Below are 27,916 nucleotides of genomic sequence, written 5' to 3'. Positions count from 1 at the left end.
AAATAGATAATTGTGATTTTCAGATTTATTTCAGTACTGGGAATTTATTTGCCGTGCATATATGCTGATGAATTGAATATGAAACTAAAGACGTGAATGTTTTTCAAAGGCGTCTGTGTGGCGTCAGCTGGGAACGTTCCACACAGATGTTCAATGAGCGATCGAGTTCTACGAAACTCACTAGGCCTACTCTCATTTTAATAAATTCAAAACCACTACTGTAATGAAAATAAAAGCCAATAAACTGAATAATTACTGTCAAACTATTATTTTTATTAAATTGTTGAATTAGGCCTATTGTATTTAATTTTACATTTCATGCCTATTCAAGTGGTTTTGACAAACTTTTAGGATGTGGACGGCTGCTATGTCATAATGTACATGATGTCATAATGAAGCATTATTTTGTTAAACTAAGACAATCCATAGACAGGTCATTGACGCTCTTCCTGAACTGAGGTAGGACCTATAATTTAATGAAATAATCTCAAATACATTACTTATATCTTATGAGAACTTTATTTGATCAATAACTGTCAGAAAAACTGTTATATTTTGTGATTTAAAACTAGGTCCTGTGGTCTTGTGTTTCTGTTTTCAATTATATATTGTTGAAACTTTTTAGTCAAGTCCTACGTGTGCAAATTATCTGGAAGATGTCTTTTGAAAGTGGAAAAACACTAGTTTATAATAACAACTTTGATCAAATTCTATTGAAATATATATCATTTATTCTATATTCTTATTCTCAAACATGCTTTTTGTTGTTGTTTGCTACTCCACTGTGACTCTCAGCCATGAAAGACAGAGGGAAGTCCAGCTCACCGTTGGCTAGAACACAAGAGACCAGTCAGAACAGTTCTGAGAACAGCCTGACAGACATCCTCAGTGTCCGGAGTGCAAGTGATATTGTCCTACAGCCAATGCCACCAGGGAGAAAGAATAGCCGATCCCACTTCCACAACATGGATGTAACAAAAGAGAGGGCTGACATGGGAAGGCTTCCAATGGCCACTCCACCCATCAGCCTCCCAATGCTCACTGTGACCTCTCTCACTGTCCAAAGGATCAAAAACTCCCTCAAAGTGCCTCGCATGCCTCGTCTGCAGCTGGAGGGACAGATGGGTAACAAGCGTCTGGGTCCGGTCAAAACCAAAACCGGAGGGAGCACATTGACCTCCAGCCACAAGCAGGAGCCAGAGGTTAAATCCAGTAGACCACAGACACCAGGAAGCATCCCTAGGAGGCCCAATGTACGTTCCACTGCAGCAAAGGCAGTAGCTCCTTTATCTGGGACTCCATGCAGCCAGTCTGAGGTCAGGATCCAGGCCAATCCTCTCCAGAGGTCTAACATCCAGGACCAAAGGCCCCGCTCTCCTCCCTCTCAGGCCAGACGGTCTCTGTCCGACGGCAGCCTCTTGCAGCTGCCATGTTCTCCTGTGGATGTCCTCCAGCCGGAGGTCCAGGCCAGCAGAAGCCTGGCTCGACCCAAGACCGGGATAGCTAGGATAACAAGACATACTGATGGCAGCACTCTGAGGTTCCCTAACCAGACCTTAGAGCTAATAAACTCCATGGATAGGAGGGAGAGCACCAATTCTTTCCCTGTGCTGCCAACCATTGCAGTGTCAGCCTCACCTGCCCAGATGGCCATCCCATTGCCTACCCCAATAGTCAGCCATGTGCCTGACCTTCTGGTGTCTACTCCATCTGCTTCTCCGGTTCCTTCCAGCCGAGTGCCTGCCCCACCTGCCTCCCCAGTGCCAGCCCGGCCTGCCAACACCAGATCACGGCGTGTGTCGAAGAGGATCCAGCTCTTACAGATCCAGTCTGCTATGCTGGACCAGCAGCTACCAGAACAACTGGGTGACAAACAAATCATATTACCCTCTGAGCCCCTGTACTTCAGTAGCACTGAGAGGATGTTCCTCTGTGGTCCACCTTTAGTCTGCCACCCAGCTAATGTAGGTGGAGATGATGGCTGTCACCCCCTGCCCAGACCTATGCCCAGCCACACAGGTCACACCGACCACTCCGCTTTACTGACCAGTAGGAGAGTAGTACAGGTGGGTGAGAAGTGCCCCTTTGAAATCCTCTTGACCCCCTTGGTCCCACTGGCAGAACAGCCTCCTATCAAGCGGTGGCACATGCCCGCCTCCCGTGCCAAGGCCGAGCGGGAATGGGAGAATAGCCAACGAGGGCGCAGGAAGAGAGTGAAGCCCATTCACTGGGACGTTAACTTTAAGTCTGGGCCTTTCTTCCCAGTGTGTGTCGCTCCATCACTGCCCTCGATCAGGGAGGTGGATGAAGAGTCTCTTTCTGAAGAGATGGAGCAAAGCCAGTTGTAGGGGTCGCACACACACACATCTTCATTTTTGTAAAAAAAAAAAAACGTTATTTAAATAGGTAAGTTAGTTAAGAACAAATTCTTATTTACAATGACGGCCTACCCCGGCCAAACCCTAACCCGGACGACACTGGGCCAATTGTGCGCCGCCCTATGGGACCAGTGCCTTAGACCGCTGCGCCAATCAGGAGCCCTATTGAGACCTCATGGCCTCCCATGGACCAGAGAGGATCAGCCAGCAACATCCCAGCGTCTGCCCTGCCTGCCATCCTAGTACCTCCACTGCCCTTTCAACCCTAAAGCACAAAGGGCAGGTGACAGAAATGATCCAGCGCCCACCGATCCAGGCTGTTGTGCATGAGCAGCAGCAGCTGCTGTCGGAAGTACTGTTGGAACAGACTTTTCCTATGAGACCCAACAGGAGCCACAAGCTGTCAAAGTACTTTCATCCCTGAGGTGTGTAGCTTCTCGAAGAGTGTTCTCTTCCTGAAGATGGACTGCTTCAACCCCTTGGGAGTATCCAGAGTATCTAGTACGCTGGTGTGATGATAGAATATGTCCATCAGTATCAACTAGAGATTAATATTAATCCACTTGTTATTCTAGTTAGGCAAATGTTAATTTATCATCAGCATGTTCCAAAGAATTCTGTTTCTATAAAGTTTTATTGCAGTTGAAAATGATCAGTGGTGTGTGTTGTTGGTTTCTTGTGAGCTATGAAGTATACCCTTTTAGTAGAATGTTTATTTCTTCATTGGATTTGTTGATTTGTTGACCAAGGAGAAGAGGTAAGTGCTGACCGGACTAATAGAAGTGAAGGTCCGATTCAAATTTGTATTAATCCGAAGGAGGCACATCTGAGTCACACCTTAGTGCCATAATTCTTCACATTTTCAATGTTAGCAACACTGACAAATTCTCAGGTGGAACTATTTGTACTACTGCATTGGAAATGAGGATCTATCCAAACACAGTGTTTATGAAAATCTGCTGAACAACATTTTCTGACCAATAAGCTTGTTTGTGGTAATATTTGGCCAAAGGTTTCTTTGCTTGAGTCAAGAGGTCCTTTCTCAACTTGCACATGTAAGGGAAGCAGACAGCTGCAGATTTAATATAAGTGCTGGGTTACGCGGTAACCAGGTCTCTCTTGGCAAAAGAACCCACTTTTGCAAGAAAGATCTGGATAGTGCCACATAACACAAGGCTTATATAAATTCTTCCTTTTATACAAAGAAAAATGACCCCTTTATCTGGAATAGATGTAGTGTTGCCTTACATTTGTGAAATGTGAATGACATTTGCTTAGCCTTCAAACTGTGCTTCGTTTAAAATACCGTTGGTTGGACTGCGAGGCAGCGATTGTATCGTTTTTCTTTTGATCTGAAGCCTGACACTGTTCAACACGTTGTGTGTCATCCTCCATCTTTTGAATAAAGCTTCCTCTGCATGATTTTATTCTAACATTATCCATGTTTTTTTTTTGCAACCCTCAAAAACAAATGTTGATCCCCATGTAATGACACATGATATTCCACAGGGGGGCACTAAAAGACTGTAATGAAAGGAGGTTGAACACTTTGTACCTTGAACGCCATCTGAATTTACACACAGCCTCAACTATTTAAATGACATAAAATGTCATATCTGCTCTCACACAGTACACTAATAGATGATTATCCCTTGGGTTTTTCACAGTCCATCATAATAAATACTTTTTGGCAACTTATGTATTGTTGTCTAAGGTTCATTCCGAAACGCATTCTGTCCAGCAAAGCCCAAAACTTACTAGCATTATAAAGATATCACTCAAGTTTAAGAGGTGTTACCACATTTTTGTAGAGATTTATTGGGGCCAGTGCAAAGATCTTACATTGCACTGTAAGATCAGTCATGCATCGTACCCAGTTTCTCTCTAGAAACATGCATGAGAAAGCTGTGACTAAGCAGAGAAGTATGTCTGTATCAGATGTTCTAGAACTGGTTCAAGAAAGAAGAGCGAGAGAGAGAGCAAAGCATAGAAGGATGTTGGGTTACATATGAACACTTTCCATCATACTATCAGGAAGGTTAGGTTAGTTAGGCTACATGTGATCGTGCGTCACCATAACTGAAACAAGGCCTTCTTTCTTTCACGTCATGGTGCAAGTATTTGCATAAACTGGGAAACATTTGCATACATTTCAATTTCCCTGGCTGGCAGTGAAGGGGTTAATCAACTGTGTGCTCTCAGTTTACGCTCACCAGCAGAATCTGTCTGCCACAGCTGCTGCGCTAAGGCCAATCTTCTATCACAGAGAGCGCTGACAACCAGAGGTGTTTCCAGAGGCCAACAACACAGAGCAGGTTAGAGAAGCTTCAAACCTAACCACACACACACACACACACACACACACACACACACACACACACACACACACACACACACACACACACACACACACACACACACACACACACACACACACACACACACAGTATGCTAATTAATATTTAGATGCACTTGCAGGCACATACAGTATGAAAGAAAACCAGCAATGTCTGAATGCCGAGGTGAGAACGCAGCCCGGGGCATTCCATTGTTCTCTACCAGCATTTAAGAGTTAAGTCCTGTTCAAGGTATGAGCATGTGCACTGGCCATTCAGCAGGGTCAGTGCAATAACATAAAACACTCATTTACACTGACAGAGTTCATACACTAATTGTGTGCAGCGCTGCAAACATGTGTGTCTTATTTAATCTTATTCAATGATATTACTACATGTTAAAGATCACGAGTGTCTTATTTAATCTTATTCAATGATATTACTACATGTTAAAGAGCACGAGTGTCTTATTTAATCTTATTCAATAATATTACTACATGTTAAAGAGCACGAGTGTCTTATTTAATCTTATTCAATGATATTACTACATGTTAAAGAGCATGAGTGTCTTATTTAATCTTATTCAATGATATTTCTACATGTTAAAGAGCATGAGTGTCTTATTTAATCTTATTCAATGATATTACTACATGTTAAAGAGCATGAGTGTCTTATTTAATCTTATTCAATAATATTTCTACATGTTAAAGAGCACAAGTGTCTTATTTAATCTTATTCAATAATATTACTACATGTTAAAGAGCACGAGTGTCTTATTTAATCTTATTCAATGATATTACTACATGTTAAAGAGTATGAGTGTCTTATTTAACCTTATTCAATAATATTTCTACATGTTAAAGAGCATGAGTGTCTTATTTAATCTTATTCAATAATATTACTACATGTTAAAGAGCACGAGTGTCTTATTTAATCTTATTCAATAATATTACTACATGTTAAAGAGCATGGGTGTCTTATTTAATCTTATTCAATGATATTACTACATGTTAAAGAGCAGGAGAGTGTGGAGACCAATCCCAGGTTGGATGTGCTACTAATACTACTACTACATCTAAATGTGGCTTTTTTCACCACTAAGTGAGCAATTATTACATAAGAGCCTGGCCTACCAACACTCCATATGGAAGTGTATGAAGTATGTAGGTTCACTTCCTCTAAAACGGAACTGCTGTGAGAGATAAGGGAGCTGGTTGTCTTATCTTTTATTCCTTCCTAAATGTAGGCCTCGTTGGCACAGTGCTGGCACGCTGGAGCTGATTTGTCAAGTGAGTTCAAGACTACAGAGCTCACTCCTGCGCTAAGACTAAATAAATCTATGCGAATCCATGTTCCTATGTGTGTTTCTATGCGTCACTGTCAAAAAGTGTGATTTCTTCTCGTATAAGTAAAGAATTGGAGTATCGTATTACCAGAGTACTGAATATATTGCAAAAATTTCACAATCCTTCATAAGAGATGTTATGTAATACAATTCCAATGCCATAATTAGTCGAGCAATAGTCTGGAGAGCGGATGTGGTTGTGTGTGGCTCTGAGTGGGAGTGAGAGATTGGGAAGTGGAGGTTTTGGGACTGGGACAGGATAGGATAGGATAGGATAGGACTGGCACACACACAAGTCTCTGCGGGATGGGCAGGTACAGCAGCAACGCTTTCCAAGGCGGAGTCAGGTTTCCTCCAATTGTTTCCATGCAAATATAGGAGAGGCCGGGGAGACGCAGCTCAGCCATTCAAAAGATAAATAAATACAAGTAGTCTGCTGAGAGCGCCACACACTCACTCCACTCGTCTCGTTCTGTAGCGTCAGGAGACAACACCGAACAAATCAACAACGCACCAAGACAATATATCTACCACCTTCTCAGCTTTGTTACACTTTGGGGTAAGTAGCAGGCCTGTCTCTACGTACTTTGGGGGGGGGGTTTGCACGTTTTCAATGGAGACAAATGACATATTTTTTTACTACCCTCTAACTGTGTTTATAATCTGACTTGTTCCTGACACTTTCCATTCCCTGTCACTGGACCAGTGATTGGGATTTACTACACCGCACAAATAGCTCCAGGCATTTCTCACCCTGGTGTGTCAGCATACTACTATTAAATTACATTATGTTTGTTGTTTCTGTAAATGCTTAGGGGCACATGTGACTGTTGACACCCAGCGTATAGTAAGGGTAAAGGAGGCCACTCACTGCAAATCGGATTCAGTACTCTATGCCTGGTGTCCTACGTCAAGGTCTATCAAAGCATGGGATTGGGAATGTGTGCATTTTACTACAACATTGTGTGTCCTTCACTGTGTTTCATTCAGTGTGACACAATGTTTCAGGGACAGAGTGTTCCATAAATGACCATAAGCTCTAGTGCCCACAGCACATTCTGTTCTATCAGGTACTTGTATTCTTGGTCCTGTTATGGATTATGGAAACCTGGTAAAGCTCAGTTGTCTGTTCACCACAGTGCAGGGCGTGGTTGCTATGCTCCTGGCAGGCTACAATGGCCCAGTTCCAGGCCTGGCTTTAAGAAGAGCCAGCTGGTGCAGACAAGCATATTTTTTTTACCTTTGCTGTTTAGCAGAGCGTCTTGCTTGCCTCCCTCAAAGACATGACTAGAAAATCAAAGGCAAAGAGGTTGCCTCCTGCCACTAATGATCTATTCAAGCAAGAATGAAGTACTCTGCTCTCCTGTTCTCCTTACAACTGTTACAGTGTACGGTGGGTGGAGGGATCAGGAGGACATTAGGTTCCCCCATCACCCCATCTCTCAGTGAGTGCTGAGTCACTGCCTCGCTGAGAGCCAGTTGTGACATACACAACTTGGATTAGCGGGTCGGGTCGCCATGACACTCCCAGCCTCCAAAAATAGAGAGGGAAAGGATACTCAGAAACAACCAGCTGCTGCCTCATACAGAGACCAGGGCTGATAAACAACTGAGCGAATCCTGAGAAAGACACACAGAAAGAGATAAAGCAACCGAATCACACCGAAGAGACAGAGAGGCTGTCAAAACAGAGACAGAGAGAGACACAACAGGGAACCCCTCCTGCATCACAGTAGTGACCAACAGAGTGATACAAAGAGATTCACAAGAGAGACAGAGAGAGTCACTATTGGGGAATACAGACTCATCACTCAGAGCAAGAGAGCCAGGCATGGCCCAGATCACTGCAGAAGGTAAGAGTGAGAGATAAAGCTAGCTACTGACCATCCCGTTGTGTTGTGATGATGACAATGGGCGTGGTGTGAATGGCAGGGGTCATTGAATTTCTATGGCTTGGGGCACTCTGAGGGTCAGGACCTACTGGATAGAGCACTTCCTGTGTGCAAGAAAATACTGTGATGAAGCACAGCTAGTTGACAATAGGCAAATGCTGAAAAAGGGGCATTTTCAGAGGAAATGACAATAAGTTAGGATGAGTCGCCAGTTTGATGATGTCATGTGTTTGGATTGTGTGTGATGGTGTATAGAGGCACTGACCTTCCACACGGACACAAAGTCAACAACTAAATCACTCAGTAAATTATATTGTCCCCATATACACTGTTGTTGACTGTGTTGTATGTCTATGCGTCAGGCTGCCATAGACAGCGTATGGGTCGGGTGGGGTTCCATGATGACCGACGCTGCTGAATTTGACTAAGGAGGAGGTCAGAAACATAGCAGTGTGGTGCCGGGACAACAACCTCTCCCTCATCGTCAAGGAGACCAAGGAGCTGATCGTGGACTATAGGAAAAAGAGGGAAGAGCACGCCCCCATCCACATCGACGGGGCTGTTGTGGAGCGGGTCGAGAGCTTTAAGTTCCTTGGCATTCACGTCGCGAAGGACTTAACATGGTCCACCCACATCCGCGAAGAGGGCACGGCAGCGCCTCTTTCCCCCTCAGGAGGCTGAAAAGATTTGGCATGGGCTCTCAGATCCTCAAAAAGGTTCTACAGCTGCACCATTGAGAGCATCTTGACCGGCTGTATCACCGCTTGGTATGGCAGTTGCACTGCCCTTGAACGCAAAACGCTACAAAGGGTGGTGCAGACAGCCCAGTACATCACTGTGGCTGAGCTCCCTGCCATCCATATCAGGCGATGTCAGAAATGGCCAAAGACTCCAGCCACCCAAGTCATAGACTTTTCACTCTGCTACCGTAGGGCAAACGCTACCGGAGCGTCGGCTCTCGGACCAACAGGCTCCGAGACAGCTTCTATCCCCAAGCCATAAGGCTGCTAAACAGCCAGACTGCTAAATAGTCAATTATCTGCACTGACTCTATGCACACTCACTAGACTTTATATACACACACTCACTCACACAGTCACTCCTACACAAATCCCTCACACATTCAAACACTATATACGCACGCACGCGCACGCGCGCGCACACACACACACACACACACACACACACACACACACACACACACACACACACACACACACACACACACACACACACACACACACACACACAAAATGTTCCAAAGCATTGTAGGCCTATTTTAAGGCGCTGGGGTTGTTGAAAGATCTTAGATGGCTTGAGTTCCACGTCAACATTTGGTGAAAGAGAGTCAACAGCGAAGCACTCATTTGATAGGGTGGCTTGTTGTTCTACACAGTATCCGTGATGTCTGACTGGTGAACTGGCCAACTGACCCACTCAGTCACAGATGCTACCCTAATAGTGGCACTAGTATTAATAGTCACGTGGAGACATGGTCAATAAAATAAGAACACAGCAAACACAATAGACTGGGAGGTGGATAGCAACCAAAGGTCTGTGTCACTCCAAAATGGCTGAGCTACGTGAATCAGCAGAATCAGTTATTATTGTAAGGCTTGAGGGCTACACAAATAAACATTACAAAAAGGTCCTGGGAACCAAGAGTAATATAGTCTGCAAATAACTGAATACTAAAACAACAAACACTCTGGGTTGTCTTTGCCTTTTACAGTAGAAATGGACCTCAAGATTGTTAACCCCTCATTATCTCTGTCCGCTTGGTCTGACTGGAAATATTCTGTCTCATTTAATGTGAATAGAGTTGGTTTTGTGCTACAACACAGAAACAGACAATGGAACTGAAAGACGTGAACGAAACCGTGTTTGTTGCATAACAGTGGTTTTGTGAAACTGCCAGGCAGAAACAAACACCACAGTTACCAGATCTACCCTGAACCAAGCCTATGGGCAATTCTGTAGAAGAAAGGAATCATTTATAAACTTTTGGGGGGGAGGAGGGGGGAGGCAGTCGCCTAATATGGTCACAAATTTTAAAAACCTTTTTTTTTTGCATCCTGTGCAGTAACAATATTTACATGATCAGCCATGAGCTCATACTATCCCATGAACTGTGACATATCCCACTACAGTATGTATTACACGTCTCTTCACACTTGTATTTGATTTGATATGCATACTCAACACATTATCAAGGCCATTTTGTCTGCATCACAGTCGAAAATGCTTTACAAACAAAATGTACAGAGTCACTGAGACAGATAATTAGAGACAGAGAGGCTGGGTGGGTGAACGATTTTCCTTTTCATGCTCAGTGACTGACCTCTGATCCAGGAGGTCAAAAGTGATGCAGTCTCTGTAACGTGCCCTTTTTGGTGAACAGTTCTGTTTACTGTAACATGATTATGACTTTGACAGCAAATGAAGGCACGTAGAAACAGGAGACAAGGACGCTCAAGGACATGTTTACTGCAGTGATTTAAGCTGAGGTGTTGCAAACACGTGTTCCCATTACACCATGCTCTCAGATTCAGCCTGTTGTTCTTGTATTTACTGCCTCTGTCAAGATAATATTTTATTTTCCCTAACAGCAGTAGTATTTCATCGTAGACAATATACTAATCATACCAACAGCCTTCATGTATAAGTCATTTACAGAACCAGTCAAAAGTTTGGACACACCTACTTATTCAAGGGTTTTTCTTTCTTTTTTTTTTTTTTACTATTTTCTACATTGTAGAATAATGGTGAAGACATCAAAACTGTATGACATAACACATCTGGAATCATGTAGTAACCAAAAAAGGGTTAAACAAATCAAAATAGATTTTAGATTCTTCAAAGTAGCCACCCTTTGCCTTGATGACAGCTTTGCACACTCTTGGCATTCTCTCAACCAGCTTCACCTGGAATGCTTTTCCAACAGTCTTGAAGGAGTTCCCACATATGCTGAGCACTTGTTGGCTGCTTTTCCTTCACTCTACGGTCCAACTCATCCCAAACCATCTCAATTGGGTTGAGGTCGGGTGATTGTGGAAGCCAGGTCATCTGATGCAGCAGTCCATCACTCTCCTTCTTGGTCAAATAGCCCTTACACAGCCTGGAGGTGTGTTGGGTCATTGTCCTGTTGAAAACCAATGATAGTCCTACTAAGCGCAAACCAGATGGGATGTTGTATTGCTGCAGAATGCTGTGGTAGCCATGCTGGTTAAGTGTGCCTTGAATTCTAAATAAATCACTGACAGTGTCACCAGCAAAGCTCCCCCACATCATCACACCTCCTCCATCCTTCAAGGTGGGATCCACACATGTGGAGATCATCCGTTCACATACTCTGCGTCTCACAAAAACACAGCGGTTGGAACAAAAAATCTCAAATTTGGACTCATCAGACCAAAGGACAGATTTCCACCGGTCTAATGTCCATTTCTTGGCACAAGCAAGTCTCTTCCTATTGGTGTCCTTTTGTAGTGGTTTCTGACGATGAAGGCCTGATTCACGCAGTCTCCTCTGAACAGTTCATGTTGAGATGTGTCTGGTACTTGAACTCTGTGAAGAATTTGTTCGGGATGCAATTTCTGAGGTGCCGTTAACTCTAATGAATTTATACCTCTGGGTATTCCTTCCTGTGGTGGTCCTCCTCATCATAGCGCTTGATGGTTTTTGCGGCTGCACTTGAAGAAACTTTCAAAGTTCTTGACATCTTCAGGAATGACTGACCTTCATGTCTTAAAGTAATGATGGACTGTCGTTTCTCTTTGCATATTTGAGCTGTTCTTGCCATAATATGGACTTGGTCTTTTACCAAATAAGGTTATCTTTTGTATACCACCCCTACCTTGTCACAACACAACTGATTGACTCAAATGCATTAAGAAGGAAATATATTCCACAAATTAACAAGGCACACCTGTTCATTGAAATGCATTCCAGGTGACTACCTCATGAAGCTGGTTGAGAGAAAGCCAAGAGTGTGCAAAGTTGTCATCAAGGCAAAGGGTGTCTACTTTGAAGTATCTGTTTAACACTTTTTTGGTTACTACATGATTCCATATGTGTTATTTCATAGTTTTGATGTCTTCACTATTATTCTACAATGTAGAATAAAAAACTCTGGAATGAGTAGGTGTGTCCAAACTTTTGACTGGTACTCTATAAGTCATTTTATAACTCAATTCTAAGGACAATTTCACTATGTGCTTTAAACCTGTGTTCCTCTGTTTCAGTAGAGATGCCGCGTCAGTTCCCCAAGATCTCGCTGAGCGAGGTGGATGAGTCGGTGCGTCTGCTGGCAGAGAAGGTGTACGCCTCGGTGCTGAAGGAGGAGGACACCAAGGATGCCCTGTCCATGTACACCGTGCCTGAGGACTGCCCCATTGGCCTGCACCAGGACCGGGAGATGGAGATGCTCAAGGAGATCGCCGAGCAGTACTCTGAGGAAAGCACCAAGAGGTCAGAGGGCACATATAAACTAATGGGTCTAATAGGTCAAATGTAGACATTTTCAGGGAGGATTATTTTCCCAAAGTGACTTGAATGACATTGATTTAAAAAGGAGACTAGGGTACGGAATGTCTACTTATCCACTTGTATGATGTTGGTCTCTCCAGGAAGAAGAATTTTAAGATGAAGCGTTCCCAGTTGGTATCTCAGCAGTTCCCCAGTTCCCTCAACATCAATCCAGAGTGGGCTATGTCTGTAGTCACCCCTCTGCTCTTCCCTGGCACCCCTGTTTGCCCCAGTATCCCAGAGAACTCCCCAGAGTTCCAGAGGGTCACCATCAGCGGAGATTATTGTGCAGGGGTAAGCGTCATCATAAAATAATATATTTATATAATCTCATTGAATCTTATCACAAATCATGTCATATCCTTCATACAATGACCCCCCCAAAAATTATACCAAGGCAAGAGCTAGTTTGGAAACAATACTTCTAGGAGTTGCCATTTCTAATGACAGTGTACTGCCTATAATGGCCTGTCAACATGCATTTTTCCCAGATCACAGTGGAGGACTATGAACAGGCAGCCAAGACATTGATGAAGGCCCTGTTCATCAGGGAGAAGTACTCCAGGCTGGCCTACCACCGCTTCCCCAGAACCACCGCCCAGTTCCTTCGCAGTGCTGAGAACCAGAAGTGGAACGTGGAGGACGAGATCTTGCCAGGTAGAGAATCACACTATACACATTCAGCATCAACCACATACCAGCTTTGGGGCTAAGAGTCTTAGAAACAGCTTTTCTTTGATTATTTCTGAGCTCAAGCTTTATAAAAGTAACTCCACTTTGAGACACTCGTTCTCAGCCTCTTCTTTGGTCGTTTCCTTTCACCTCTCTCCTCTCTTCCCTCTGGTCACTTATTTAATCCTGTCCTCTGCAGATATGTGCCCCTGCCCTCGCGAGGGGGAGGACCCGTACACTACGGAGGGCATCCCTGACGACCTGAACTACTCGCTGCAGATGAAGGACGGCATCGTGTACGTGTACGACGATGCAGAGGCCCTGAAGCAGCAGCAGCCCCACAGCCTGCCCTACCCCGACTTGGAGACCTTCGCCATAGACCTGAGCCATGTCCTCGCCATGATCGTAGACGGGCCCACGTGAGCACCCCACCACTACATCACCACTTCACACTGTTGCCCAATTCCCAATGACCCCCTCTATTATGGTGTTTCTAATATCATCTCATTGTCATTCCAGGAAAACCTACTGCCACAGACGACTGAACTTCGTGGCCTCCAAGTTCTATCTGCACGAGATGCTGAATGAGATGGCTGAGCTGAAGGAGCTGAAAGGTGTACCTCACAGAGACTTCTATAATGTCAGGAAGGTTGGTGACGCATAAAGTATAAGATGGATTGCAAATACAAGGGTAGAAACTCCCATGATTACATGGTCATAAATGACATTTCACTGACTCAAGCTGTGCTTTAGAACAAGCTGACAAAATATGTCGGCTTATGCCTCCTCGCGAATACAGGTAGACACTCACATCCACGCAGCTGCTTGCATGAACCAGAAGCACCTGCTGAAGTTCATCCAGACCACCTACAAGACCGAGGCAGACCGCGTGGTGCTGGAGAAGGGGGGCCAGATGATCACCTTGAAACAGGTGTTTGACACCCTGGCCATGGACCCCTATGACCTCACTGTGGACTCCTTGGATGTACACGCTGTAAGAATGTTCCAGAAACTCTTAGATGCTCCAATGCTTGAAATAATATTGTTGGATAGTATTTAGGTTATTACAGTTTATAGGTTACATCAAGATTTTTAATACATTTAATAACCTATTCTGCATGACGATTAAACTGTTCATAAGCAGTTCATAACACCATTATAATGCATATATGAATATTCAGAAGTATGTCTTTAAACAATTGCAGTTCTGCTGTAGGTTCCATGTAACTTGCCAATAGTGTGTTTGAGGATCACAATGATAGTGGTGCTAAACTGCTGTTATTGACAAAAACATGTAATAAATTATAAATGTGTACTCTCTTAGGGAAGGCAAACATTCCACCGCTTTGATAAGTTCAACTCCAAGTACAACCCTGTGGGAGCAAGCGAACTCCGAGAGATTTACCTGAAAACAGACAACTACATAAAAGGGGAATACTTTGCACGCATCATCAAGGTATAGCATCAACTTAAGCTCAATATCACAACTCCACTATCATGGGAATCTCTAACAAACTGTAATTCCTTTCCTCTTCCTCTATAACAGGAAGTGGCTCATGAGCTGGAGGAGAGTAAATACCAGCATGCAGAGCCCCGTATGTCCATCTACGGCCGCTCCCCTGATGAGTGGGAGAGCCTGGCCTCATGGTTCATCCAGCACAAGGTTCACTCCCCCAACATGCGCTGGATCATCCAGGTGCCCAGGATCTAGTAAGTGCCACAGGTAGAAGAGGGGAAGATAAGGGAATGCTGCTCTCAATGCTGATCTCTAGGCTAGTGGTACTAAAATGCTTCAACCATAACGGTCTTTGTAAAACTACACTAGTTGTAAGTGTTCCATGGCAATGGAAATAAACTCAGCAAATAAAGAAACGTCCTCTCACTGTCAACTGCGTTTATTTTCAGCAAACTTAATATGTGTAGATATGTGTATGAACATAACAAGATTCAACAACTGAGACAAACTGAACAAGTACCACAGACATGTGACTAACAGAAATGGAATAATGTGTCCCTGAACAAACGGGGGGTCAAAATCAAAAGTAACAGTCAGTATCTGGTGAGGCCACCAGCTTCATTAAGTACTGCAATACATCTCCCCCTTGTGGACTGCACCAGATTTGCCAGTTCTTGCTGTGAAATGTTACCCCACTCTTCCACCAAGGCACTTGCAAGTTCCCAGACATTTCTGGGGTGAATGGCCCTCACCCTCCGATCCAACAGGTCCCAGACGTGCTCAATGGGATTGAGATCCGGGCTCTTTGCTGGCCATGGCAGAACACTGACATTCCTGTCTTGCAGAAAATCACGCACAGAACGAGTGGTATGGCTGTGCGTGATTTCCTGCAAGACAGGAATGTCAGTGTTCATGCTGGAGGGTCATGTCAGGATGAGCCTGCAGAAAGGGTACCACATGAGGGAGGAGGATGTCTTCCCTGTAACGCACAGCTTTGAGATTGCCTGCTAAGACAACAAGCTCAGTCCGATGATGCTGTGACACACCGCCCCAGACCATGACAGACCCTCCACCTCCAAATCAATCCCGCTCCAGAGTACAGGCCTCAGTGTAACGCTCATTCCTTTGACGATAAACGCGAATCCTACCATCACCCCTGGTGAAACAAAACCGCTACTTGTCAGTGAGGAGCATTTTTTGCCAGTCCTGTCTGGTCCAGCGACGGTGGGTTTTTGCCCATAGGCGACGTCATTGCCGGTGATGTCTAGTGAGGACCTGCCTTACAACAGGCCTACAAGCCCTCAGTCCAGCCTCTCTCAGCCTATTGCGGACAGTCTGAACACTGAGGGATGGATTGTGTGTTCCTGGTGTAACTCGGGCAGTTGTTGTTGCCATCCTGTACCTGTCCCGCAGGTGTGATGTTCAGATGTACCGATCCTGTGCAGGTGTTGTTACACGTGGTCTGCCACTGCGAGGACAATCAGCTGTCCTTCCTGTTTTCCTATAGCACTGTCTTAGGCGTCTCACAGTACGGACATTGCAATTTATTGCCCCGGCCACATCTGCAGTCCTCATGCCTCAGGCACGTTCACACAGATGAGCAGGGACCCTGGGGATCTTTCTTTTGGTGTTTTTCAGAGTCAATAGAAAGGCCTCTTTAGTGTCCTAAGTTATCAGAACTGTGACCTTAATTGCCTACCGTCTGTAAATTGTTAGTGTCTTAACGACCGTTCCACAGGTGCATGTTCATTAATTGTTTATGGTTCATTGAACAAGCACGGGAAACAGTGTTTAAACCCTTTACAATGAAGATCTGTGAAGTTATTTGGATTTTTACGAATTATCTTTGAAAGACAGGGTCCTGAAAAATGGACGTTTCATTTTTTGCTGAGTTTAGGACGTTACATTGTCAACCAAGGTTATGGTCCCTTTTACTGGTTGTTATTTAATTTAGAAGCAATTGATTCCCAGAACCTAAAAGGGTTCTTGGGCTGTACCCATAGTAGAACCCTTTGAAGAACCATTTTTGGTTCCAGGTAGAACCCGTTTGGTTCCAGGTAGAAACTTTTTGAGTTCTATGTAGAACCCTTTCCACAGAGGGTTCTATATTGAACCCAAAAGGGTTCTACCTGGATCCAAAAAGGGTTCTACCTGGATCCAAAAAGGGTGCTCCTTTGGGGACAGCCGAAGAACCATTTTTTCTATGAGTGTATAAGTCACACAAAGGGTAGTAGGAATGGTGCTGCTACTTTAACAAAGAAAGGCTGTTGTCAGCATTATTATTAATCAACAAATAATTTAACTGAATCCACCGTCAGTCTTACAGTGATCAAGAAAATCACATCGGTCCATCTAAAGATATGTTACACAAATGTAACATTTTGTCTTGCAGTGACATTTTTAGGTCGAAGAAGATAGTACAGAACTTCGCCAAGCTGCTGGAGAATATTTTCCTCCCACTGTTCGAGGCTACAGTCAATCCACAAAAGAACAAGGAGATACACGTTTTCTTGAAATACGTGAGTATTTACAACACACAGTGGAATAGCTCAACTTTATCAGACTGATTTTCCAAGTCAGAAATTGTGAAATAACTACACACATATACATACAGTTGAAGTCGGAAGTTTACATACACCTTAGCCAAATACATTTAAACTCAGTTTCACAATTCCTGACATTTAATCCATTTAATCCTAGTAAATTCCCTGTCTTAGGTCAGTTATGATCACCACTTTATTTTAAGAATGTGAAATGTCAGAATAATAGTAGAGAGAATGATTTATTTCAGCTTTTATTTCTTTCCTCACATTCCCAGTGGGTCAGAAGTTTCCATACACTCAATTAGTATTTGGTAGCATTGCCTTTAAATAGTTTAACTTGGGTCAAATGTTTTGGGTAACCTTCCACAAGCTTCCCACAATAAGTTGGGTGAATTTTGGCCCATTCCATTCAGTTCTGCCCACAAAGTTTCTGTAGGATTGAGATCATGGCTTTGTGATGGCCACTCCAATACCTTAACTGTGTTGCCCTTAAGCCATTGCCACAACTTTGGAAGTATGCTTGGGGTCATTGTCCATTTGAAAGACCCATTTGCAAACAAGCTTTAACTTCTTGACTGATGTCTTGAGATGTTGCTTCAATATATCCACATAATTTTCCTCCTCATGATGCCATCTATTATGTGAAGTGCACCAGTCCCTCCTGCAGCAAAGCACCCCCACAACATGATGCTGCCACCCCCGTGCTTCACGGTTGGGATGGTGTTCTTCAGCTTGCAAGCCTCCCTCTTTTTCCTCCAAACATAACGATGGCCATTATGGCTAAACAGTTCTATTTTTGTTTCATCAGACCAAAGGACATTTCTCCAAAAAGTGCGATCTTTGTCCCCATATGCAGTTGCAAACCGGTCTGGCTTTTTTATTGCAGCTTGGGAGCAGTGGCTTCTTCCTTGCTGAGCGGCATTTCAGGTTATGTCGATATAGGACTCGTTTTACTGTGGATATAGATAATGTTGTACCTGTTTCCTCCAGCATCTTCACAAGGTCCTTTGCTGTTGTTCTGGGATTGATTTGCACTTTTTGCACAAAAGTACGTTCATCTCTAGGAGACAGAACGCGTCTCCTTCCTGAGCGGTATGACGGCTGCGTGGTCCCATGGTGTTTATACTTGCGTACTATTGTTTGTACAGATGAACGTGGTACCTTCAGGCATTTGGAAATTGCTCCCGTGGATGAACCAGACTTGTGGATGTCTACAATTTTTTTCTGAGGTCTTGGCTGATTTCTTTTGATTTTCCCATGATGTCAAGCAAAGAGGCACTGAGTTTGAAGGTAGGCCTTGAAATACATCCACAGCTACACCTCCAATTGACTCAAATGATGTCAATTAGCCTATCAGAAGCTTCTAAAGCCATGACATAATTTTCTGGAATTTTCCAAGCTGTTTAAAGGCACAGTCAAGTTAGTGTATGTAAACTTCTGACCCACTGGAATTGTGATACAGTGAATTATAAGTGAAATAATCTGTCTGTAAACAATTGTTGGAAAAATGGCTTGTGTCATGCACAAAGTAGATGTCCTAACTGACTTGCCAAAACTATAGTTTGTTAATAAGAAATTTGTGGAGTCGTTGAAAAACTAGTTTTAGCAACTCCAACCTAAGTGTATGTAAACTTCCGATTTCAACTGTATGTATATATATATACACACACAGTGCATCATACATTTTTTTTTAAATCTCCAGAATTTCTGCATTTCTGAGTTGTCTCCTTTTGAAAGACATTGCTAATGCTACAGCTTAGCTCATTAGCGACATACAGTGAGGGAAAAAAAGTATTTGATCCCCTGCTGATTTTGTATGTTTGCCCACTGACAAAGAAATGATCAGTCTATAATTTTAATGGTAGGTTTATTTGAACAGTGAGAGACAGAATAACAACCAAAAAATCAAGAAAAACGCATGTCAAAAATTGTATAAATTGATTTGCATTTTAATGAGGGAAATAAGTATTTGACCCCCTCTCAATCAGAAAGATTTCTGGCTCCCAGGTGTCTTTTATACAGGTAACGAGCTGAGATTAAAAGCACACTCTTAAAGGGAGTGCTCCTAATCTCAGTTTGTTACCTGTATAAAAGACACCTGTCCACAGAAGCAATCAATCAGATTCCAAACTCTCCACCATGGCCAAGACCAAAGAGCTCTCCAAGGATGTCAGGGACAAGATTGTAGACCTACACAAGGCTGGAATGGGCTACAAGACCATCGCCAAGCAGCTTGGTGAGAAGGTGACAACAGTTGGTGCGATTATTCGCAAATGGAAGAAACACAAAAGAACTGTCAATCTCCCTCGGCCTGGGGCTCCATGCAAGATCTCACTTCGTGGAGTTGCAATGATCATGAGAACGGTGAGGAATCAGCCCAGAACTACACGGGAGGATCTTGTCAATGATCTCAAGGCAGCTGGGACCATAGTCACCAAGAAAACAATTGGTAACACACTACGCCGTGAAGGACTGAAATCCTGCAGCGCCTGCAAGGTCCCCCTGCTCAAGAAAGCACATATACATGCCCGTCTGAAGTTTGCCAATGAACATCTGAATGATTCAGAGGACAACTGGGTGAAAGTGTTGTGGTCAGATGAGACCAAAATGGAGCTCTTTGGCATCAACTCAACTCACCGTGTTTGGAGGAGGAGGAATGCTGCCTATGACCCCAAAAACACCATCCCCACCGACAAACATGGAGGTGGAAACATTATGCTTTGGGGGTGTTTTTTTGCTAAGGGGACAGGACAACTTCACCGCATCAAAGGGATGATGGACGGGGCCATGTACCGTCAAATCTTGGGTGAGAACATCCTTCCCTCAGCCAGGGCATTGAAAATGGGTCGTGGATGGGTATTCCAGCATGACAATGACGCAAAACACACGGCCAAGGCAACAAAAGAGTGGCTCGAGAAGAAGCACATTAAGGTCCTGGAGTGGCCTAGCCAGTCTCCAGACCTTAATCCCATAGAAAATCTGTGGAGGGAGCTGAAGGTTCAAGTTGCCAAACATCAGCCTCGAAACCTTAATGACTTGGAGAAGATCTGCAAAGAGGAGTGGGACAAAATCCCTCCTGAGATGTGTGCAAACCTGGTGGCCAACTACAAGAAACGTCTGACCTCTGTGATTGCCAACAAGGGTTTTGCCACCAAGTACTAAGTCATGTTTTGCAGAGGGGTCAAATAGTTATTTCCCTCATTAAATTGCAAATCATTTTATAACATTTCTGACATGCGTTTTTCTGGATTTTTTTGTTGTTATTCTGTCTCTCACTGTTCAAATACACCTACCATTAAAATTATAGACTGATCATTTCTTTGTCAGTAGGCAAACGTACAAAATCAGCAGGGGATCAAATACTTTTTTCCCTCACTGTATATATATATATATACATACACACATATACATTTATATATATTCCTCCTAATAATAAAACGTTGGTATTGTATTGCATTCATACAGTAGTACTTCCCCCTGGGTCTCAAAGCATTTTACATTGTATGAGAGTAACTCACGACTTCTACCATCACCAACGTGTAGCACACTCCTGGGTTAAGCATCTTGTATTGCAGCAATTTAGTGCCAAAATGGTTACAGTGCATCAGCTACGGCACCTGCTCAGATCCACACCTCCTGTCCTGTAGGTGACCGGGTTCGACAGCGTGGATGATGAGTCCAAGCACAGTGACCACATGTTCTCCTACAAGAGCCCCAAACCTGAGGAGTGGACCTCAGACGACAACCCTCCCTACAGTTACTACCTCTTCCACATGTACGCTAACATCATGGTCCTCAACAACCTGAGGAAGTAAGTCACTGCTCTTGACCAGGGTGTCAGGAACATGTACTCATGTTATTCCTATGTGTAGCCTACTGCTATGATTAAAGGTAGACTCGCAATATACAATACATACAGTGGCAAGAAAAAGTATGACCTGGATTTCTGCATAAATTGGTCATACAACTTGATCTGATCTTCATCTAAGTCACAACAATAGACAAACACAGTGTGCTTAAACTAATAATACACAAATTATTTTATTTTTCTTGTCTATATTGAATAGATAATGTAAACATTCACAGTGTAGGTTGGAAAAAGTATTTGAACTCCTAGGCTTATGACTTCTCCAAAAGCTAATTGGAGTCAGGAATCAGCTAACCTGGAGTCCAATCAATGAGACAAGATTGGAGATGTTGGTTAGAGCTGCCTTGCCCTATAAAAAACTCTCACAAAATTTGGGTTTGCTATTCACAAGAAGCTTTACCTGATGCGAACCATGCCTCGAACAAAAGAGATCTCAGAAGACCTAAGATTAAGAATTGTTGACTTGCATAAAGCTGAAAGGGTTACAAAAGTATCTCTAAAAGCCTTGATGTTCATCAGTCCACGGTAAGACAAATTGTCAATAAATTGAGAAAGTTCAGCACTGTTGCTACTCTCCTTAGGAGTGGCCGTCCTGCAAAGATGACTGCAAGAACACAGCGCAGAATGCTCAATGAGGTTAATATCAGGAATCAAGGTAAGACCCAGATGCAGACTGTCGAAGTAACAATGTTTATTGTAGCAACAGGGGCAGGCAAAAACAGGTCAAGGCAGTTAGGGGTCGATAATCCAGGGTAAGGCAAAGGTACAGGACGGCAGGCAGGCTCAGGGTCAGGGACAGGCAGAGTACAGTAATCCAGAGGTGGAGCAAAGGTACAGGATGGCAGGCAGGCTCAGGGTCAGGAAGAGAGGTTAGGCGGGTGGGTACAGGCTCAGGACATGCAAAGGTCAACAACCAGGAGGACGAGGAAAGAGAGGCTGGGAAACGATAGGAGCTGACAGGAAAAACTCTGGATAGCTTGAAATAATAAGACGAACTGACAACAAACAGATAGAGAACACAGGTATGGGGATAATTGGGAAGAACGGCGACACCTGGAGGGGGTGGAGACAAGCACAAGGACAGGTGAAACAGATCAGGGCGTGACAGTTAAGAAGGATCCTAGTGTCAGCTAAGGACTTTCAGAAATCTCTGGAACATGCTAACATCTCTGTTGACGAGTCTACGATATCGTAAAACACTAAACAAGAATTGTGTTCATGGGAGGACACCACAAAAGGACACTTCTGTCCAAAAAAAAACATTGCTGCACATCTGAAGTTCGCAAAAGAGCACCTGGATGTTCCATAGCGCTACTGGCAAAATATTCTGTAGACAAATTAAACTAAAGTTGAGTTGTTTGGAAGGAACACACAACACTATGTGTGGAGAAAAAAAGGTACAGTACATCAACATCAAAACCTCATCCCAACTATAAAGTATGGTGAAGGGAGCATCATGGTTTGGGGCTGCTTTCCTGCCTCAGGGCGTGGACAGCTTGCTATCATTGATGGAAATATTAATTCCCAAGTTTATCAAGACATTTTGCAGGAGAATGTTAGGCTATCTGTCCGCCAATTGAAGCTCAACAGAAGTTGGGTGATGCAATAGGACAACGACCCAAAACACAGTAGTAAATCAACAACAGAATGGCTTCAACAGAAGAAAATACACCTTCTGGAGTCCGAGTCCTGACCTCAACCTGATTGAGATGCTGTGGTATGACCTCAAGAGAGCGCTTCACACCAGACATCCCAAGAATATTGCTGTACTGAAACAGTTTTGGAAAGAGGAATGTGCAGGTCTGATCCGCAACTACAGAAAATGTTTGGTTGAAGTTATTGTTGCCAAAGGCAGGGTCAACCAGTTATTAAATCCAAGATATCATACTTTTCCCACCCTCCATTGTGAATGTTTACACAGTGTGTTCAATAAAGACATGAAAACATATAATTGTTTGAGTTATTCGTTTAAGAAGACTGTGTTTGTCTATTGTTGTGACTTAGATGAAGATCAGATCAAATGTTTTGACCAATTTGTGCAGAAATCCAGGTAATTCCAAAGGGTTCACATACTTTTTCTTGCCACTGTACTTTATTTGTCCAACTGCTACAGAAATGTGTATTTATGCAATGCGTCATTCTTTGTTTTCCATCAGGGAACGAGGCCTCAACACCTTCCAGTTCCGGCCCCACTGTGGCGAGGCTGGCTCTATCACCCACCTGGTCTCTGCCTTCCTCACGGCCGACAACATCTCCCACGGTCTCAACCTGAAGAAGGTCCGAAACCTCAACTCTGACACCTAATCATTACCTATGACATGCCCTGGGTTGGGTAGTAACGGATTACATGTAACAGGAATTATAATCTTTGAAAGCTGTGCTGAGCCACACAGCTCGTAAATCACCTTTCAGTGGGAATGGAAGTTTTTCCCTACTGTCTAATCTACACGACCGAAAGTATGTGGACACCTGCTCGTCGAATATCTCATTCCAAAATCATGGGCATTAATATGGAGTTGGTCCCCCCATCGCTGCTATAACGGCCTCCACTCTTCTGGGAAGGCTTTCCACTAGATGTTGGAACTTTGCTGCAGGGACTTGCTTCCATTCATCCACAAGAGCGTTAGTGAGGTCGAGCACTGATTTTGGGCGATTAAGCCTGGCTCGCAGTCGGTGTTCCAATGGGGTTGAGGTCAAGGCTCTGTGCAGGCCAGTCAAATTCTTCCACGCCGATCTTGACAAACCATTTCTGTATGGACCTCGCTTTGTACACGGTGTCATTGTCATGCTGAAACAGGAAAGGGCCTTCCCCAAACTGTTGCCACAAAGTTGGAAGCAAAGAATCGTCTTAATGTCACTGTATGCTATAGCGTTAAGATTTCCCTTCACTGGAACTAAGGAGCCTGAACCATGATAAACAGCCCCAGACCATTATTCCTCCTCCACCAAACTTTAGAGTTGGCACTATGCATTGGGGTAGGTAGTGTTCTCCTGGCAAACCCAGATTCGTCTGTGGGACTGCCAGATGGTGAAGTGTGATTCATCACTCCAGAGAACTAATTTCCACTGCTCCAGAGTCCAATGGCAGCGAGCTTTACACCACTCCAGCCGATGCTTGGCATTGCGCATGGTAATCTTAGCCTTGTGTTCGGCTGCTCGGCCATGGAAACCCATTTCACGAAGCTCCCGACAAACAGTTCTTGTGCTGACGTTGCTTCCAGAGGCAGTTTGGAACTCGGTAGTGAGTGTTGCAACCGAAGACAGACAATTTTTACAAGTACACACTTCAGCTGTCCCATTCTGAGAGCTTGTGTGGCATACCACTTCGTGGCTGAGCCGTTGTTGCTCCTAGACATTTCCACTTCAAAACAACAGCACTTACAGTTGACCGGGGCAGCTTTAGCAGGGCAGAAATTTGAGGAATTTACTTGTTGGAAAGGTGGCATCCTATGACGGTGCCACTTTGAATGTCACGGAGCTCTTCAGTAAGGCCATTCTACTGCCAATGTTTGTCTATGGAGATTGCATGGTTGTGTGCTCGATTTTATACACCTGTCAACAACGGGTGTGGCTGAAATAGCCGAATCCACAAATTTGAAGGGGTGTCCACATACTTTTGTGTATATATAGTGTATTTGAAATCTCCAAAACTGCCAAATTTCCTCTCATTGGTTGTTTTCCACAGAAACTTTATTTTTTACCAGAAAAGTCAAGAGCACCCACTTACTGAGAACTGAATCATTCCACATTTCATCAGCTTCTTTGTGTCAAAAGGACACTTTTCATTTGCCAACACAGCTCCACCATGTTCACTTCACAGGCACTGGGATGACATACATGACAAATCAACAGCTTATTTTTAGCTAAGTGGGAACGAATACAGTAAAAACCACCTGTCTACCTTTGTAAACAGATCTTCGTGTTTTTGCAAACTTTGAATAGACTACATTGAATATTTGCACAATTGATTATCTAACTCATGAAATAATCGGATTGAACTTGGACATGTTACATCTATTGAAGTCTTTATCATACTGTTATGTTAAGGGTGGATCAGACAGAGAAGACCTAGAATTGCACAATCAATGAATGAAGATTGGGAAAGCTTCCCTGGAACTTGGTGTTACATTTTTTTTGTATACCAATCATGAGAAACATCAGTAGAATATACAATGACACAGTTTGATACATTTTCTAAAGTTGCAAATGGTACAATTTAAACATGGCAATCTGTGATAAATGTAAAAAGTTGTGGAAGACCATAAGAACCTCTTTCTCTCCCTCCTCCCATGATCCCAGGTCCCCATACAGCTGACCCTCCCATCCCATCCCATCCCAACCATCCTTTCCCCAGATCCAACCTGAGTCCCCTCCTAGCTGTCACACTCGCCCCAACAACCCCACCCTCCCCACTACCCATGGCTCACGGCCAGGCCAAAAGGAGTGTTGACATCTTTCCATCTCTCCCTTCTCAGAGTCCTGTGTTGCAGTACCTGTACTACCTGGCCCAGGTCCCCATCGCCATGTCTCCTCTAAGCAACAACAGCCTGTTCCTGGAGTACTCCAAGAACCCTCTCAAGGAGTTCCTCCAGAAGGGCCTGTGTGTGTCCCTGTCTACCGACGACCCCATGCAGTTCCACTACACCAAGGTCAGAGCCACTGGGAACTTCTGTAGATCTGTAAGGATTGGATTGGTGTAAGCAACGTGGCAGAAATGTCAACTAGCCTACCAGAAGGCAAGATGAAACTATCCCCATAATAATTATATCTACACAACCCAGCCGCACACCTACCAGAGAGTAACAATTGCAAAATCAATGTTTGACGGTTAATCTTCTGTGCGTGAAATAAAGTAGCATGTTAGCAAAGAAGCTTTGGGGAAACTCCCCTCTCCCCTGTCTGTTTGTCCATGCTGCAGGAGGCCTTGATGGAGGAGTATGCCATTGCGGCCCAGCTGTGGAAGCTAAGCACCTGTGACACGTGTGAAATCGCCAGGAACAGTGTGCTGCAGAGTGGTCTGTCTCATCAGGTACAGTAAATCAATACTTGGTAAATAGAACTGCTTGGTAAATTGTAGCGTTACACTAGTAGTGCCTGCTGACAGTGACAGATGCTTTCACCCTCTATAAGCTCATGCCGACAGCTTAGGAGAACTCACCAGGACGTCACCTCGCAAGTGATTTCTGTAGCCATCCCCGACCACCTCCTCATGTAGCTCCTGTGCGTGTCCCGGTGCTGTGTCACCGAAGTGACACGTATTTAGTGACACATATCCTGTATCCCCCTTTAATCCTGCCAGGAAAAGAAGCACTTCCTGGGGGCCAACTACCTGCAGGACGGGCCTGACGGGAATGACATTAGACGGACCAATGTGGCTCAGATCCGCATGGCCTACCGCCACGAGACCCTGTGCAATGAGCTCAGCTTCCTGGTGGAGGCTGTGAAGACAGAGGCCAGCAGCACACAGGTCGAGTGACCACCGCACAAAGAGACCCTTTTCACACTACCGAGCCAGGCGGAGCTGTACTGCGCTTGCCTGGTTACACATTTACCACACAGTAGCTGCTGGGACAGTGTTGGAAAGGTCAATGTTAAAAGTATCTGTGGCAGCACAGTATGGTTTGAGTCGGGACAGTAGTGTTGAAAAAGATTAGAGTGACCTCTGGTCTCTATCCACTTCAGCTCTAGACCACAGCCAAATACTGTACTGTTACTGCGCTACGGTAATACTGAGAGAATAAGACACCATGCTAAATGAATGAGACTGTACCGTGTAAGCCACACCAAATCAAGCCACGCTAACAGCACCACACTAGGCAAATCAACATTACCCTATTGATTCTTGTTTTCTTTTGTCTGCATGCCTTTTTCCATATGGTGTTTGATAAAGTAGAACTTCATCCCTACCACGAAAACCCTGTTTGTAGTTGAACATGAGATCCAGAGGGACACTGCTTATACACTGCCATAGTTCCCATGTCCTGTTCAATAAGTACTACCAACTGTGCCAATACAGGAGCTCTCACACCAGATTGAAAGCCAATCCGAGAGCACACCAGTCGTTGTGTTATTCTGGCCTTTCTATTTGAAATACAGTACCTAGTGGTAGGAGGGATATTATTATGTCAGGTAAAGGGACTCACATGTAAAGGATAGCCATACATTTTGATGCATTGTTTTCGAGGTCTGTATCTCTGTTGTAACTGTCTCTGAGGGTGTGGTGTTTTTTATTATACAAGTTTGTGAAGAGAGGTTTGCTACGATGCGATAGAGGAAATGTATGTTTTTATATGACAATAAAGAGTTACTTACAATATTTCACACAAACAGAAGCAAACTGTAACACATGCACCTGAAACACATAGTTGGTCAAATATGAGACTGGCAATCACAATAAGTTGTCTTTTAATATAATAGAAGACAAAATACACAAAATACATATATGTGCAAAATGTGAACTTTTTTATTAGCCAGTGGTATTGGTTTATTTAATCAGTGGTGTAAAGTACTTATTAAGTAAAAATACTTTAAAGTACTACTTACGTCGGTTTTTGCGGTATACTGTACTTTACTATAGATATTTTTGACTATTTTTACTCTACTACATTCTTAAAGAAAATCATTTTCTTTTCACTCCATACATTCTCCCTGACATCCAAAAGTTACATTTTGGTCCAATTCACACACTTATTAAGAGAACATCCCTGGTCATCCCTACTGCCTCTGATCTGGCGGACTCACTAAACACAAATGCTTTGTTTGTAAATTACGTCTGAGTGTTGGAGTGTGCCCCTGGCAATATGTACATATTGTGCAGTCTGGCTTGCTTAATATAAGGAATACAAACATGGTCTCTTTTTTGATTAAGGCAGCTCCAAAATGCAGGTGTTTCAGCCTAG

The 27,916-nt window shown here is 43.8% G+C and overlaps 1 protein-coding gene across 4 annotated transcripts; it reads left to right on the top strand.

Moving 5' to 3' along the window:
• The first annotated feature begins 6,338 nt into the window (after positions 1–6,338).
• On the top strand, positions 6,339–27,344 carry LOC115152283 (AMP deaminase 3). Of its 4 annotated transcripts, none has more exons than XM_029697026.1 (15): positions 6,339–6,618; positions 12,196–12,421; positions 12,580–12,772; positions 12,970–13,135; positions 13,350–13,569; positions 13,670–13,799; positions 13,950–14,144; positions 14,475–14,606; positions 14,697–14,860; positions 16,999–17,125; positions 20,797–20,960; positions 23,174–23,294; positions 25,493–25,666; positions 25,936–26,046; positions 26,317–27,344. In XM_029697026.1, exons 2-15 carry the CDS (start codon positions 12,201–12,203, stop codon positions 26,491–26,493), a joined length of 2,295 nt encoding a protein of 764 aa, XP_029552886.1. In that variant the 5' UTR covers positions 6,339–6,618; positions 12,196–12,200; the 3' UTR covers positions 26,494–27,344. The 4 variants fall into 4 exon arrangements, with proteins under 4 accessions (XP_029552886.1, XP_029552885.1, XP_029552884.1 ...); XM_029697025.1 differs by having other exon boundaries at positions 6,340–6,618; positions 12,199–12,421; XM_029697024.1 differs by lacking the exon at positions 6,339–6,618 and adding an exon at positions 7,437–7,912 and having other exon boundaries at positions 12,199–12,421.
• The last annotated feature ends 572 nt before the right edge of the window (positions 27,345–27,916 follow it).

Source organism: Salmo trutta, chromosome 17, assembly GCF_901001165.1.
Source record: "Salmo trutta chromosome 17, fSalTru1.1, whole genome shotgun sequence".
NCBI classification, from domain to species: domain Eukaryota; kingdom Metazoa; phylum Chordata; class Actinopteri; order Salmoniformes; family Salmonidae; genus Salmo; species Salmo trutta.
Note: the sequence above shows the minus strand (reverse complement) of the source record. Positions and strands in the feature narration are given on the sequence as shown.

Coding starts and splice junctions, on each gene's coding strand:
- LOC115152283 (XM_029697023.1), top strand. CDS start 7,891: ATGGCCCAGATCACTGCAGAAG. Junction 12,773..12,969: donor GCGGAGATTATTGTGCAGGG/GTAAGCGTCATC, acceptor CATTTTTCCCAG/ATCACAGTGGAGGACTATGA. Junction 13,800..13,949: donor ACTTCTATAATGTCAGGAAG/GTTGGTGACGCA, acceptor TCGCGAATACAG/GTAGACACTCACATCCACGC.